General features: G+C 40.0%; 1 protein-coding gene across 1 annotated transcript in view; it reads left to right on the top strand.

The window, feature by feature from the left end:
* The first annotated feature begins 293 nt into the window (after positions 1 to 293).
* Positions 294 to 16,803, top strand: part of LOC137502865 (zinc finger protein 782-like) — a 59,050-nt gene continuing 42,540 nt past the window's right edge. Inside the window, exon 1 of the mRNA XM_068230022.1 lies at positions 294 to 534. Coding sequence (XP_068086123.1) covers positions 469 to 534 — 66 coding nt within the window. The 5' untranslated portion in view covers positions 294 to 468. The remainder of the gene's footprint in view (positions 535 to 16,803) is intronic.

The raw sequence follows: 16,803 nt of genomic DNA, 5'->3' as shown, positions 1-16,803 counted from the left end.
CTAGCCATAATGCCATATGTCCTACCTGTGTCAGTGTGATGTAAAAGCAAATTGTAAAAGAAAAGAAGAAAAGAAATATCAGTTGTGGTGTAGAGGACAAAATGTAATAAATTACAGCGTAGCACAGTATAGAGTTGTAAGGGGAAGTACAACAAACCAGTCATTAGACTCCCAGTGTAGTGGGCGATTTGTAAGTTGCATAGTCACAGGCTTTTCAAAAGGTGTGTGCAAATTAATCCCGATCTGTAGATGTAGTATGTTCTGTCAGTGAAAATGTCTATCCCTGAGGTTCAGTCTCTAGGTAAAACTGGAGGTCCTGTGGCTATAAGCACAATATCAACAGTCACCTAAAACTGCAGGCTTGACTACAAAACAGCAATAATAGAGTTTGTTGCCCATGTTTCAGTACAAGGCCTGTGGAAGTAATCTACATCCCAAAACAGTCTATACCTTCACACGCTATTCAAAATGGATTTGGAAGTAAAAATCAAAGAGGAACCTGTCTGCTTTGAGGAAACATCAAATACTTCATTCGTAAGTATCATTCCAGGTAACTTTATAGTGATTACAAGTACACATTTAACGGTCGTCTGAGTTTGACTGGTTACATAACTCTTCTTTCGTCTGTTGTTCAGGAAATTCCTGTCTATTCTTAAGGCACATATATATTTGTATACTGATCTCAAATTTACTAAATATTTTTTTAATGATTACACGAATGCAGATTTTACAAGTATGAATCTTTTATTTTGCACAGCATGTCTGAAAGCTGGAATTCACTCATTCGGTTTTACAGAAGAAGAGTTTTTCTCTTCATCTCTCTTTGCTCTATAGCTCTTGTCAGGAAGAATGGCCGTCTGAATAGCTCAGGTTGTGGAGAGCTTGCGTTCCGGTGTCAAGTTCGCATATTAAAACCATTATTACCCTGATTGTATTAAAGGTGCTCAAATATATCAGCCTGTTGCAGAAACAATTTTCGTCATCTTAATGTTTCAAAATCCATAAAGCTTGTTTGCATGATGTAGAATCAGTAATGATAACAACTTGTAAGTTGTAAGGGTAATGAAAGGTCCAAATATTCAGTACCATTAGATTAATATTATTAAAGATACCTATACCTCTGCTTCCACTTGGCAACCAGTCTGGTGTTGGTGTGTCTGTTGAGTGCACATAAATTATGAGGAACATGGGGCATTTCCTTCATAACGAATTAAAACCATAGATCATTACATCTGATGGAAAGGCCACTTATTGTTGTGAATGTCCTCTTCAGAGCTATATACAGGATGTTTCTAAATTCCCAATACAGACTTTGAGGGCTTGCAGTGGGGACGAAGATGGTTAAGTTTAGAATAGGAACTTGTGTCTGGAAATGTACCATTTTCCCGCTACCCGCATAAAAATTCCACAGCACACTTTCACAGCTCCTGCATTTTCGGCGCTCTGTTCAACTTCTGATGCTTGTCGTTGGTGTCCAACTATATGCGGATCTCGATGTGACGACCACCGATGTCGACACAGATGGTACCTATGTGTCATGTTCTCATAAACACAATCATCAATACCTGGTGCTCCAAGATCCGCCGCAGCCATAACCCGCGCCAGGAGATCTTCCTCAAATTCCACAGGGGTCTCATAGATCAATTGTTCATACGACCCCACAGGTAGTAGTCTAGCAGTGTCATGTCAGGTGAACGTGCAGGCGAAGCAATTGGACCGCTACGACCTATCCACTGTTGCCCAAATCTTCGGTGCTTATGAACTACTGTATGTACAGCTTACTGCTGTGTACATGGTAAAGAATTACTGCTGTACTGTAGTATGAATGAAAATCACATGTACAACAGCAGGCACAACACGTCTCCATTCAGATCACACCCTGAACTGAATGGTATGGAAAGTGAGCAAACCTGTAGGGGTATGGGGCATCACATGATCGTTCAATGACATACATGCTCTTAGTCAGTGGCGCCAAAAGTGCGGAAGATTTGAACGTGTGCTGTGGTGGGTTTTTTTTACGGTAGTGGGAAGATGGTAGATTTCAGGACACAAGTTCCTATGCTCAACTTAGCCATCTTGATCCCCACTGCAAGCCCTCGAAGTCCGTAATGGGAATATAGAAACAACCTGTATAAACTTTTACTCACATATTCTATTCAACAAAGCAAAGTTTGTAGATCAAGTGGGTCCACTATACAGAAAGTGAATATCAGCTGCAGGATCAATTCAGGACTGAAGAATACTTGGTTATTATAAGGACATTGGCATAGTCCAACACCAGTCACAACAATTTTAATGTGTTATTTTGGTTTCAATTTTAAATATGTAGTCAGACATTTCATCACTGTTTTAGATTTAGGTTTTACTAAAGACATACCAATTTGTAATTTGTTATTGGTTGTTATATGTATGCATGTATATCCAATTGGATCATGGCTGAAGAGGGCCTAATCTAGCAAGGTCAAAACTAGTACCAATTATATAAGATATACTATTAATCTAATGGTATTGCATAGGTGGACATTTCTCTACACTTTGATAATGATAACAACTTGACAGTGAATTTTTTTTACAGAAACCATGACCTGCTATATTGTAAATGTGATATTGCTGAAAGTATAATATTCTAATAAGGTTATATTGTCAGGAGATGGAAAACATCACGTGGGTCTTTTTCGTAATATTTAATTTAGCAGATGGTGTTGATATACCAGTGGTATTTACAGAGTTGGGCATTACAGCGCAGTCATGTTATTCTTGAATCTTACTGACGATGGATATGGTGAAGCTTTCAAATGCTGGGAGTTTTGATGTGATGTTCGCTCTTGAGATGGGTGAAGATTCTGTGGTACAGTAGGATATTGCCTTGCAAAGAGGGTACATTCTTTCATTATATGGTAAGCCATTTTTTGTTTTCTTTGGGCTTTCACACAGTGCTGGAGTAATTATGTTCATTCTGTGGGGGAGGGGGTTGGGGGTGATCTTAAGCAGCCTGGGTTTATTAAAAATTGCTTGTGGACATAATTAGGCACAAAATATACAGAAAGTCAATGGGAGATACTTGGAATGAATAGTTCAGTATGAGAAGCATTCTGTGTGTTGATATATGTTTCAGTCAAGATTTTGGTGTAGTATTTTTTCAGTAAAAGCCTCCATGGCTCAGGCAGCGGAATGCTGGCCTCTTACTGCTGGGTTCTGTGGTTCAAATACCAGTCAGTCCATGTGACATTTTTACAGGACAAGGTATAGGCTGGATAAGCTCTTCTCTCACTACTCTGGTGTACCCTGTAATCTTTCATTCCAGTATCATTCCATTTCATATGTCAGTCATTAATAATTGCCCCAGAGGAGGGAAACAGGCTTTGACAGCCAGCACGTTTCCTATCCTCGCCACTAGATGGTGGCTTCATTCATTTCATTCCTGACCTTGTTGAATAACTGGCAACAGGCTATGGATTTTCATTGTTTCAGTAACTTCCTACATCTTGTCATTGATATTGAACTATAGGAAATGGTGTTTAGATAGCTGGATGCAGTTTTAGCTTTGTAGTCTGCTGTTTCGTTTTCTCAAAATCTCTCTTGCCCTTTGAGCCATTGAAGGTGATTGAGGTTATTTATACAAATGGTTTTAGTTCTGATACAAGACCAAACAGATGCATTCTGTGTCTGTTTGAGATAAGAGTTAAGGCTGCTTTGGATCTACTGGGATAGCAGGAGCATTCACTTGATAGTTTATCTCAAATCTAATCTATAGCAATCAAAGGATGGAAGAATAAGCATTGGGATGAAACAAAAATTGTCAAATCAACTCATACAGAGAGAGAGAGAGAGATAGAGAGAGAGATAGAGGCACACATGATAGGAGAGTTTATCATCCCCAGTTCTTCTACATCCATCCCTTCTTAGTCCCCGACAAGTTCTCCTTCCCAGCTTCAGCATGAAGGTGGGTGTTAACACTCATTCAGGGGCTACTTTGACAGATCTTCAGTTTTGAAGCAGGAAGCAAGGTAAATAGGGAAGGAATATAGGAGCTGGTAAAATGTTTAGGAACATAGGACAAACATAAAAGGTGCAGTGCTTATTGGAAAGAAACAAACAAGTGTCATGAGGAAACGAACACATAATCGGATTAAGATAATCACACTTCAGTGTGGGAAGAGGGTGCCACAGAAAGAGGAGATAAGGAAGAACATGAAAACACAAAAGGACAATAATCTCCATATTTTTATACAATGCCACGGGCTTTCTGCTCCCCAATCCCAATTCTACATCCCTCTCTTTTCAGCCTCAGACTAGATTGTTTCTGCTTCTCAGCGTCATCAGGAGGGCGGGAATTAGGACTCATCAAGGGACCAGCTTCACATTTCTTCACACTTGATGTAGGGATTGTAGGATAAACAAAAGGCAGATAAATACAAGAAAAGGGAAGAAACGTAAGATAAAGATAAAATATCTTCATTTCCTTCCTAGTGTTTTCCCACTGGTCCAGGGTACGCTGTTCTAATCTTGGCTTGCCATTTTGCATGGTCGTGGGCGTTGTGTGGTCTTAAGTCCAGAGTCTTCATATCAACATTCACTGTGTCATGCCAGCTCTGCTTTGGATGTCCGTGTCATCGTTGCCCATTTATTTCAAAGCTGTGGGTGAAATTGGCTACTGTTCCAGGTGCACCACACAGGACATGACCATACCATTGGAGACATTTTCCCAGTGCCTTTTCAGTGATGGATGCAGTGCCAATTTGCTGGCAGACGGTGTCGTTTTTGGTATGATGCAGCAGTGTGATGCCGATTGACCTGCAGAGCATACATTTCCATGGTGTGTAATTGGAGCTCTGTAGCTTTGTCAGGTGGTCGACATTGGACACCGTATAGAGCAACAGGATGTACTACCATGCGGTATATTTTGGACTTAAGGCATAGTAGCATACTTCTGTCGCAGAGTACGCCTGTGACTTTCCTCCATCTCATCAGTGCTGCCCGTATTCGACTTTGCACTTCATCACATATCCCACCATCAGTCTGTAGGCGAGATCCTAGATACCTGAAGCTTACGGTCTTTATTAAGGTTTCTCCATCAACTTGAATTGAGCTGTTGCTTGAGATGGTTTCCAGTTATTTGGTCTTCTTTTTTGTTCAGTCTAAGACCGTACTATGAGAGACGGCTGTTGCAGTCTTGAACTTGACGCTGTTGTATCAGCAAGTGGGACATCATCTGCTTATAATGAGTCCAAGGACACTCCTCTGTAGATCCCATGTTATTGTGCCCATGAAAAGAACAAAGAGCAATGTGGACAATGCGGACATTTGGTGTACACGCATTTCACTGGGAAGCTCTCTGAGATGCTGACAGTGCAACATACATGACTTGTGGTGTTTCTGTAAAGCATCTTGATCCAGATGATAAGCATTTCTGATACACCATGGTCATGAAGTGCATATCAGATCACACGATGTGGAACATTGTCGAAAGCCCTTTCAGGATCAAGGAAAGCAATATGCAGTGGCCGTTTTTTCTCTGGATGCTTCTCAATGAGCATTCTGGGAGCAAGGATGGCATTGGTTGTTCCAGTACCCTTGATATATCCGCTAACAATATCACACAGTCGTCGATCAAGGATTCTCTAAAAAATCTTCATTGTGTGCAACACGAGGTGAATTGAAGGTAATTTGCACATTCCACTGGGTCACCTTTTTGCTTAAAGATGGGCACAGTGATGTTCGTAGCCCAATCACTGGAACAGAGACAGAGTGAACAATGGCATTGAAAAAGTTGGTCAGCCAGGTGATCGCGGGTTCTTTTAATTTCTGCAATTTCAAGAAGCCTGCCGGGTCCTGGCGCATTTTGGTTCTTCATACTCCAGATGGTGTTGGTGACTTCCTCTGGTGTGATGCATGAGATAGGACCTGCTGTTGGAGTTGGATTACTTTCTGGAATAGGAGGATGTGGGAACTCAATGTTAGATATCTTTTCAAAGTGTTGTTGCCAACGTTTGAGGATGTCCTGTTTGTCGTGTTGTAATCGCTGACCATCTTTGCATTTCATGTACACAAAGTGCCCAATACCTTGTGCAGACTTTGTTCTAGTTTTGGTGGGAGGGAAGGTAGTTTTCTCTCCTTCCTTTGAATTTAGTGTTGCATAAAGGTCATTATGGTGACTGCCTAGTTTCAGCAACAACTTTTTTCGGCTCACGTTTGGCTGTGTCATATCTTCGCCTGTTCTGTGGAGTCTTTTGTGAAACCCAGTTTCCATATGCCTTCTTCTTTTCATGCACCTTTTCTTGGACTTTGGCCACCCATAACCACGTTTGCTTGTCAATACGGTGGGAACTAGGTTTTGTTGTACCCAATGTTGCTGTGGCGGTTGCAGTTTCAGATTTCCAGAATGTTGTCCATGTGTTGTCAGTCGCATTCAGGGTGATAATATACACTGCTGGCTAGGGTCTCCTTTTGGTCTTTAAGCTTTCATCACGTGATCTTTTTGGGGGCATTTATCCCTCAACTTCTACAATGTTTACAGATCCTTAAGTCAGCTGTGAGTGGCGTATGCTGAGGGTCTACACAGTCAGATGATATAACCTTGACATTTGATACTAGTCTGAGATCATAGCGTTGAACAAGGATGAAGTCAATTTGGCTGCTATAGTGACCACTAGTTTAGGTGGTGAGGTGGTTGATGCACTGTTTGGAAAACGTGTTATCAATAACCATGTCATTTGCCTCGGCAAAATCCAAAATTTGAGTACCATCATCATTTCAAATACCGTAGCTGTAGCCATCGTTGGTGTGACCATCATGCCCATTAAGATCACTGCAGATCAGTAGAAACTCATCTTGAGGGCACGCTGAAACATTGTCTTGGAGCTCCTGCCAAAACTGTTAATTTTCTAGGTCACCTCAGCCAGATTGTGGTGTATGTGCAGGGAAGACATGGAGTCGAGAGGATAGAGTGTCGATAGTAATTGACATACGGTGGTCAGAATAGCACTAAACCTCAACAACTTGATCTCACAGGCTGGCGCAAAGGGTGATTGCAACAACATTCCTGTTGGATGTACCATGGTGAATCAGTTTATAGCCATCACCGATGTCATGACATTACTGGCCTTCCCAATGTGTTTTTTGCACACACGCACTGTCCACTTTCCATTCCTTCAGCATTGCTGCTAGTTCTCGACTGCGTCCAGTAAGAGTATGAATGTTTAGCGTGGCGTTGTGTAAATGTTGCTTGCGTTGAGCTAGCTTCTTTAGCTGGTTCCGCCCTTGAACCAGTAGCCTTTGTCCATTTGTCACGGCAGTCAGGCGAGTCCAACGTGCATCCCTTCTGGGGACATCCTAGCATTATCTGACAAAACTGACGTAGACGTGATTAATGGGTTGTGACAGAGTTACCGACCAGCTTGTCGCTACAGCCTGGCATTGGGCATTTTAGAGCTACTGCCAGCAGAAATTTAGGCCACACCTAACATGGAGAGGGGACGCCTTTCGTAGCTGCTCCTAACATGGAGAGGAGAAGGCTAACTCCGATATATTCCCATAGCTATAGACAAATACCTTTTACTATTACTAATGCTAGTACTAGGATGCCACTTCTATCAGCCACACTGTCCCGAATTATAAAGCCCCCAGGAGTAGGGATGCCTGTTGGTCTGCGGGTTCATTTCCAAGGTATCTTCACCAGCCCACATATCATCTCTTTCACGGGTGACTTTTATGCATTTCTGCCAATTTGACATTGGTATACTGCACAGTTAGCCTTGTAGTATCTGCAGGGGAAAATAAATGCCATGCTTCTAATGCCGAATTTACATTTCTTGCTCTTCCTCTAACACTTGGTAGATGTCTCAAAAGATTGCTGTTCGAAGTATTGTGTGTCTTGTTTCTGCAGTGTACATCCCCTGTGGTTCCTCCACCTTTCCCTGTGTATAAGATCTGTTTTGTGCCCTTAAAGGGAATTCGTAAGAACAGGTTACGTTTCAATTATTAGAGAAAACTTTGTTTAATTCGTTCAACATTATCATAGCAACTGCCAGTTATGTAATCTGTATCTTCACCTGCTTCTTCATTCCTGTTCATCTCATTTTCCACTCTATGTATCCATTGTAACAGTTTCTGTGCTTTCTTGACAACCCTAGTTCAATATTTTCAAATATAGTCAGTATATTTACAGTATTCAACAATGACAGAAACACTAATGTAACAAAATGCAAGGTGAGGGAAAATCTCACTGAACTGCAAGGATGACAACAACGCACTGACAAGTAAAGTAACGAACTTTCTTCTTCTTCTTGCTAGTTGCTTTACGTCGCACCGATGCAGATAGGTCTTATGGCGATGATGAGACAAGAAAGGGCTAAGAGTGGGAAGGAAGCGGCCGTGGCCTTAATTAAGGTACAGCCCCAGCATTTGTCCGGTGTGAAAATGGGAAACCACGGAAAACCATTTTCAGGGCTGCCGACAGTGGGGTTCGAACCTACTATCTCCCGAATACTGGATACTGGCCGCACTTAAGTGACTCCAGCTATCGAGCTCGGTAACGAACCTTCACCAACATACAAAGTCGCAGACTAATACAGAAGATACGTAGAAGGAGAGACACAGTGCAAAATGATTCTGCAGTGCGACAAAATCAATGATTGAGGGATTCCCTCACCACCCACTGGTACCAGGCTAACAAAAGTTTGCCTTGATAATAATAAAAGTTACCCATTAAACATAAAATCAGTAAAATACAGGAGGGAAACAATGATAATAATAATAATAAAAATGGTAACAAGTAGCTCGAAAAAAGTTTTGTGTGGCATGCGATTACACACAGGTTCCATTATCCCAAACATTCCATGAATAAATATTACACACTACCTAATTTACCCATGCTTCAGTACAGTATTCTACTTTGTATATGGATTTCTACGTAAATTACTGTACATGCAGTGAGTAAGATTATATTAAATTTTATTCCCTTAGCTCTGTCTGACCGGGCAAGTCGGCCGTGTGCGTAGAGGCGCACGGCTGTGAGCTTGCGTCCGGGAGATTGTGGGTTCGTGCCCCACTGTCGGCAGCCCTGAAGATGGTTTTCCGTTGTTTCCCATTTTCACACCAGGCAAATGATGGGGCTGTACCTTAATTAAGGCCACGGCCGCTTCCTTCCAACTCCTAGGCCTTTCCTATCCCAACGGCACCATAAAACCTATCTGTGTCGGTGCGATGTAAAGCAACTAGCAAAAAAAAAAACTCTGTCTGAGAAACAAAATGGGAAGGACCCCATACACTGTAAGACCACATTTCCTACCACCATTCAAAATCAAGTTCAAGAGTTTCTACCTTATTGGCAAACTCAACAGAATTAACATTAGATTATTGGGAGTTTTCAACATTTTCTAATGCCAGTCACAATCAAGTTCAAGAGATTTTAGAATCTTGTGAATAGAACCAGCTTTTGGGTGGTTTGGCCATGTGTGTTTGCAGAGTTTCACCCAGTCGTGCCACTTGGGCTCATTCGTTAGATTGGCACGCCCCTCCAAGACTCTGCTTAGCAGTGGCAGACAAACTGCATGGTCCCACAATGTTAGCCAATAGGGATTGCTAACCTGCTTAAGGAAAATTGAATTCTCCATTTTCAAATATGGATTGCTGACATTTTGTCCCTGCCATTGCATGTGGGATGTTTGAAATAGAAGCTTTGTCCCTGTGATTTGATTTTCATTGAAGATTAGAGTCTGTGTGGCTGTGATAGACATTGAAAATAATGGAGAGGTACAGGCCTGCCTGTTTACTTCATTGGTCAATAAACTATGACCCTAATGATGATGACAGTAATTATATGTAGGTCGAGTCATAAGTCATGGCCACTATTTCTTTTCCTCACGAACATGAGACAACACGGGAAATCTAAGATATGCATTTGGAAATGTACGGTATGTACTTGCATATGATGCAACTAGATGGTGTATTTAAACAACAGTATGGGTCTAAGCATGCCCCCAAGTACAGTGTGTGAGTGAGAGCGTCTCAAAATGGAAGTCAACAAGCGGGAACAATGATTGTATATTAAAATAGCAGTTCTCTGCGGCAGAAATGCACGCCAATGCCATACAGAGCTGCGGGAAGCATTAGGTGTGCATGCCATGTCCTATAGAACAGTGGCGAGGTGGGTGGAGATGTTCAAATAGGTTAGAGCATCAACTGCCGATTTGCCTCACCCAGGCCATCCAGTGTCCATGGACAGTGATGTACGAAGTAGATTATTTCGAAGGTCTCTAACTAGTGGAGACCTGTCCTTTGTATGTAGTCTTGTGTATTTGCTGTCTATACCATAATAAAATGTTTACCAATGGCGTGTGTTCTGTCACGTTACCTATGAGAATCTCCTGAAGTCGGAATTTGGCTTCAGGCACGACACATAAGTACATACCCTATATTTTCAACTGCATATCATAGATTATCGATGTTTTTTCCTGTTCGTGAGAAGAAAAAAAATAGTTGCCGTGACTTATGACTCAACGCTTGTATATATTTCTGGCACGTTTTTTAAAACGTAAATTCAGGGTAGGGGTTATTTTTGGCTCATTTTCATATAGAGATTTCTGTAGCTGTGTGAAATGGGCCAGAAAATAGAGATCAAGGAGGAACGTGTCTGTCTGGCTTAAAGGAACGGAAAGTGCATCCTTCAAAAGTATTATTCCTGTTTGCTTTATAGTGATCAGAATTTAATTGATAATCAAAACATTTTCAGAGCTATAAGTTACAAAGTATTTCATCTGCAGTTATATTCGGCACATAACAAGAGACATAAACTCTTCAGCTCTTAAAAGGTAATGTGTCAGATATTTCATTTTGTTCACCTTTCATAGCATGACATATCTAGGAGGTAGTCTGGTAGGTGTGCTGTATGTTGTAGCTGTCAGTGGCCATCAGATGAGTGGTGATTACATGCTGGATGTCCTTCATTGTTACTGGAAATAGTGGATAGTTTTTGACTTTGGAACATAACATCTATTACTTTCAGTGTAAATTAAATGAGCAGGCCTTATTCTTTAGAAAATGAGCACTGTCATTTTACCTGCAGGGCTCTGGTAAGATTCACAGTGCGTTTGAGATATCAATACCTGAAACTTGATGCTGATTTGGGATCTTATCTGTGCTATGGACTTTTTCTTTCTTTGCTAAAACTACTGATAGTGACATTTAGGTTACTGTTCCTGAAAAAATAACTGATTGGGACTGGTCGGGTCCTTTTTATCTAAAATCATGAGAGGATCAAGTTCATTATTGCAGTATTGATTATCCTTTGGCACTAACAGATTTATATTGATGTGTGTATGTGTAGTTTGCCAATTATTGATTTTTACTCATCTTTTCTCCTTATTGAATAGATTTTATAACATCGATGGTCAACTTAGACAATTGGATTTTCCATTTCGTTATATAATGTTCCTACATATTCATGAAGAGAAATTTTTGTTGTGATTTTTATCAATATTTTAGTTGTTTTTGTAAAATTTCTTGTGTTGTGTTCTCTTAACTTATATTTTCATTATCCTATTCACTTATATGTTTACATCCTGATTTTAAAGCTTTAACAGCCATCTCTAAGGTCAGAGCTACATTAAGTTTACTGTGAAGAATTCTGTTGAGATTTTGTGAATTATATTTGAAAAACAACCAGAACATCTAACAGTCATGGAAGCCACTGAAAAACAAACTTATGAGAGAGCTATGGGAGGGGGGTGATGATTATTTATACTCCCCTACTTGAACAATCTATGGCTTGTTCAGGATGGTCACAACTTGTTGGCAACTCTTGACGGCACTCCTGGATGGAGCAGTTCAGGCAGTTTGTGAAATTAGTGCGCTTGCAATTGTAAGTAACCATTATTGGTGCTTAAAGAATGCCTTGAATATGTCCCCACAAAAAAAAAAGTAATGGAACCTAGAATGATATGTAAACATCATTAGGTTGTTTTCAGTACTGAGTCCCATCCAGCATCCTGAGAGTTACTCATCCAGCTGGCAATACAACTTCTATTCATTGGTAAGATGGAGTCCCAACTTGTAGGAACTTTTAAATTACAAGAATTATAATAGCTACAACTGCAATGCTTCAAGGTATAGCATAACTGTCACAACAATCATAAGGCTTCCTACACCTTTGCTTTTGATATTGCACAGGTAGATAAATGTATGGGGGTAATATTCATAATCCTTGTTAGGGTGAGGTATTCACCAGGCTCATGTGGATAGTGAGATGGTTAAGTATTCCATTGAAATGAAAAGTCACATTAAATTGCATTTAAAAACCATTTAATGGCAGAATTGTTGACCCCCTTTTTACACCATTATATTATGACACTTGTATCACCTGATTAGACTGTGTTCTATGAAATCTACTTCAACTGAGGGAATGTTATAACAACCTTATTATTGTTATCTTTTTTAAAACAAAATTCTGCAGGACTTTTGTTTGGGTGCAAATCTAGCTAGAAGTTTCGATTGGTAGAGCAGGCCATAACGTTAGTTTGATAAAAGGATTTTAGTAAATATAAGTTTAACTACTGTGCTCTCCGTATGACCTTTTTAATGGGTGTACTGCCCTGCCATGTTTCTAGACCGCCCTTCTAGCATAACCGAGATATGCACTAATTACATACTGCAAAACTGTTCAATTAAATGGTCAATCATTATTTTCAGAAAAATTACATCAATTACATGCGAGTTTAAAATGTTTAGCGGTTCTGCATGACATCACAAACTCCCATGGCTCTACACAGCAATGGAATGGTAATCCCCGGTATTGAATGATTATGAACGAGCAGTAGAACATGACATGTTCAATGTAATGAGTTATCTTGTTCATGATAATAACACTAAAATAGTTCAATTTTGCAGTTAATGTTACCTGCCTGGTAATATGAATGCCCTGAGGGTAATAAATTGAATTTTATTGTATCCATTTTGGTACTCATTATCCCCTGCCTGGCCACTCATTCCTGATACCCGCCTGACAAAATTTCTGAGCAAAACACTGCACAAGTTAGAGAAGGAGCTGGTGGGACAGGATAAAGTGACGTGTAAAGCTGCATCATTGTAGTCCATGGACTGATAAGCCAAGCACTTTAGTAATGGTTGTAATCTATATAAATGAAATTTTAACAAGTGTGTATCTATACATTGATTAATTTGGCAACATTTTCGTATAATTAACAATTTCAGATATAATAATGATAGTACATATTTTTTAGCTTTGGAGTCTTGTCTGACTTTTTTGTTGTTTGAATTCTCGTAACTGAAATACTACAGGATATATATGAACCCACATTTAGAATCGTCTTATCCATGGGTAGTTTTTATGTTCAACATCATTTCGACATCCATGCATTGACTGGAGGTGTATAGGAAGACTTGAGCAGTGATTTTACTGTCCCACAAGATATGCATGGTGAAACTTATTTCAAATATACCAAACTTACTGGAAACTTACTGAAAGCTGTTGTTCGTAGTTTACATGGATCATCTTGTAAGAGGTGTAAAGTGGCAGTGAGGGATTCAGTAAGGTGAAAATTTAGTAAGCAATCTGGCATATGCTAATGACTTTATCTTAATGGCACATTTTGCCAAAAGCCTGCAGTCTACTATCTTGGAACTTGATAGCATGTGCAGTGAGTATCGTATGAAAATTAGCCTTTCTGAGACTAAATTGATGTCAGAGCATAAGGAATCCAAGAGAATTGAATGCTAGATTGGGGATAAAAATTTGGAACAGATAGATAATTTCAAATATTTAGTATGTGTAATATAGGCTGGTAATATAGTATGTAAACTTGAATCAAGCTAATGCAGCGAGCTGACGGTTGCAATCTACAGTATTCTGGAAGAAGTAAGTCATGTCCCGGATGAAACTATCCTTGCATTGGTGTGTTTTCAGACCAACTTTGTTTTGCTTTATGGGAGTGAAAGCTGGGTGGACTCAGGATATCTTATTCACAAGTTAGAAGTAACAGGGATGACAGTAGCGAGAATGATTGCTAGTAAACACTGGTGGGGGCAATGGGAGGAGGGTACTCAGTATGATGATATAAAGACTAAGTTACGATTGAACTCAATGGATAGGGCTGTATTCATGAACCGCATCAGTTGTGGTGTCATTTGAGGTGAATGGAGCTGATAGTTTACATAGGAGAATGATGGAGTCGGCCATGGAGGGTAAGAGGAATACAAGGAGACCAAGTTGTTGATCATTCGACTCAGTTTCTAATGATTTAAAGATAAGAGATATAGAACTATTTCAAAATAGGGGATTGTTGTGGTGATTAGTAAATACACAGAGGCTTGCAGACTGAATACCAACGGAAATAACAGTCTATAATAAGGATGTGTGTGTGTATGTGTGTATTCCTTTAACAGGACATTTCTTAACGTGTTCATGGATAATAATTTTTATTGCACCGTGTCCGTGTATGCCCCTTTTGGCAGCATGGCCTGTAGTTATCCAGAAGATTACCCTGTTCTATATGCAGTACAAAATACTAAATACGTTCTTACATACATACATGTATCCATTTATAGCCCTTATTACATGATGTACAAAAATGCTATGTGATGGATTATTGGTTCACTTTTAGATCACCTCTGTGATGTTGATTTGTGATCAGTCAGCCCCATTAAGGAAGTGTCTTACTATTAGAATAAGCATCAAGCAAAAGCTTCAAGCACTGTTCGTTCTCATCTGAATTTAGCCGTTCATAATAATAATAATAATAATAATAATAATAATAATAATAATAATTAATAATAATAATAATAATATCAAGAAAGACCTGGAAAGGAACAACATACGAGAAGAAGAATTATTGGAAAGAAAGATTTTTAGGAAGAAAGTCTTACAAATGGAAGGATTCCAAGGGAGGAAGGAAAAGAAAACAGGCACAAAGTGGACTGAAGACAGGAAAAAGAAACACAGTGAAACAATGAAAGAATACTGGAAGAAAAGGAAAGAACAACTAAGGAGGAACAATTGAAATTGTAACGTGGTCCTTAGAAGGCCGGAACGCAAGAAGAAGAAATAACAATAATAATTGTTACGGGGATACCCGTGGAGCAGAAAGAGGTTAAAGAAGGTGCTGGGGTAAATGGGTCTATCTACAATATCAAAATTAATGTAAAACTTGAACTGAAGGTTATATTTCTTCAGAAAACCACAACTTAACAATTTTTCACTTAGTGAACATAACAGCATATCAGGTACAAAAGCAATCTTGAAACAAGACGAGAAAAATCCAAGATTAGTGATATTTACAGATTCTGGGCTTCAAGCCTCTAGTTTTATAATTTTACAAACGGGAGTTGTATTATTTAGTTAAGGGCAGATATCCCCTAATTTGAGAGCACTTGCTCCCTAAATACAACATCTAGCCTTCCAGAGGCACTCATTAAACTGACAAAAACTTTGAAACAGAGCAAACAGGCTCCCAGTTTCTTACTGCCCTCTCAAGCCACCATTTACAAATTGAATTCACTTTTACGGGGGTATTTAATACCCAACCTATTGGGCCTTCATGGAAAAAGATCAGGTTAGAAATCTGGCCCAAACACAAAATGAATGGGGGCGCACACTGCGCTCCAAGATAATGAAAATTTAAAAACCTGCAGGGCTCTAGGCCGATGAAACAGGGGTATTCTCAAACTACTAAGGTGGCTCGCATAGGAATTACTGTAATCCATTACAAAAAGGTTGCAAAATCGCGGACACCTCAAACCAAGATGAAGGGGAGCTCAAGGTGGTAACTCACTCTCTGTCCCCGATTTACAGTTAAAGATTTTGTGAAGTTTTTACATTTGCCAAAAGAAAATTTACACATTAGAAGAGTACTGTTACTTAATTAAAGATTCGGACCTTCCCCTCGAATAAAACCATGGGGGTAGCAAGAAAGGGTGAAGTTATGTGGCCATTACCTTATAGATGTTCTGCTGACCGAAGAAAGAGGCGGCCCCGCCTCCTGCTTTAACGCACACACTTCGAAAGACGGTGATCAAGTGACAAGGAAACATGAAAAGCCACAGTTTATATACCCTCAGGGAAGGTTCGAGATCATTCAAGACTAATCAGGACACACCCTCTTAATTTTTATTGGTAGATTCAAAGTGAACAAGAAATGCGGGATTTGTTGAAAATTGATTACAAAAATTCGTGATTGGCTAGATTCAGTACTGGCGGGAAGAAAATGAAGTATTGCCAACCCAAAAACAAATGAACATTGATCAGTTATGGAAAACCTAGGAATATGAAACTTCTTTAAGTTATAAGTTATTTCACCTTGCACTAGAGTACATGATCAGAGTTTTTGGGTAGTGTCATCTGAGGAAAAATGTTCAAACTTCTTGGTGTATGGCAAACAGAACAAGGAGAAATTCAGCCAGTTTAGGAAACTTCACAACAACACAATTCCTCAGTATTTTTGTGGTGACATCTTCTGATTAATGTTCCAACTTCATGTGGTATCACTTTCATCTTTCGACCGATAGAAGATATTTTTAAGGCGCTGATTTTGAATGCGCGGAGTAGAGGTGTACCGCCCGGTACAGACCTCCCCCCTCAAAATTCCTTCCTGTTGATAGGTTTAACGGCAAGTCCTGCCGCCGCTGCCGATACCCAGGTGAGGTCACCCAGACCCTCCCAGTACCCTCAGATACGCCTCTCCCGTTATTATGAGAGGGGTAGTCGTGGTGATGGTCGCCGCAGATGAGATGTATATGTACAGTCCCCAGTTGTGTTCGCGGTAGGGATACCGCACTTCAGCCTTTGCCGGG

Source organism: Anabrus simplex, chromosome 13 (assembly GCF_040414725.1).
Source record: "Anabrus simplex isolate iqAnaSimp1 chromosome 13, ASM4041472v1, whole genome shotgun sequence".
In the NCBI taxonomy this organism is placed as follows: Eukaryota; Metazoa; Arthropoda; class Insecta; order Orthoptera; family Tettigoniidae; genus Anabrus; species Anabrus simplex.
This window is presented reverse-complemented; position numbering and strand designations above follow the sequence as displayed.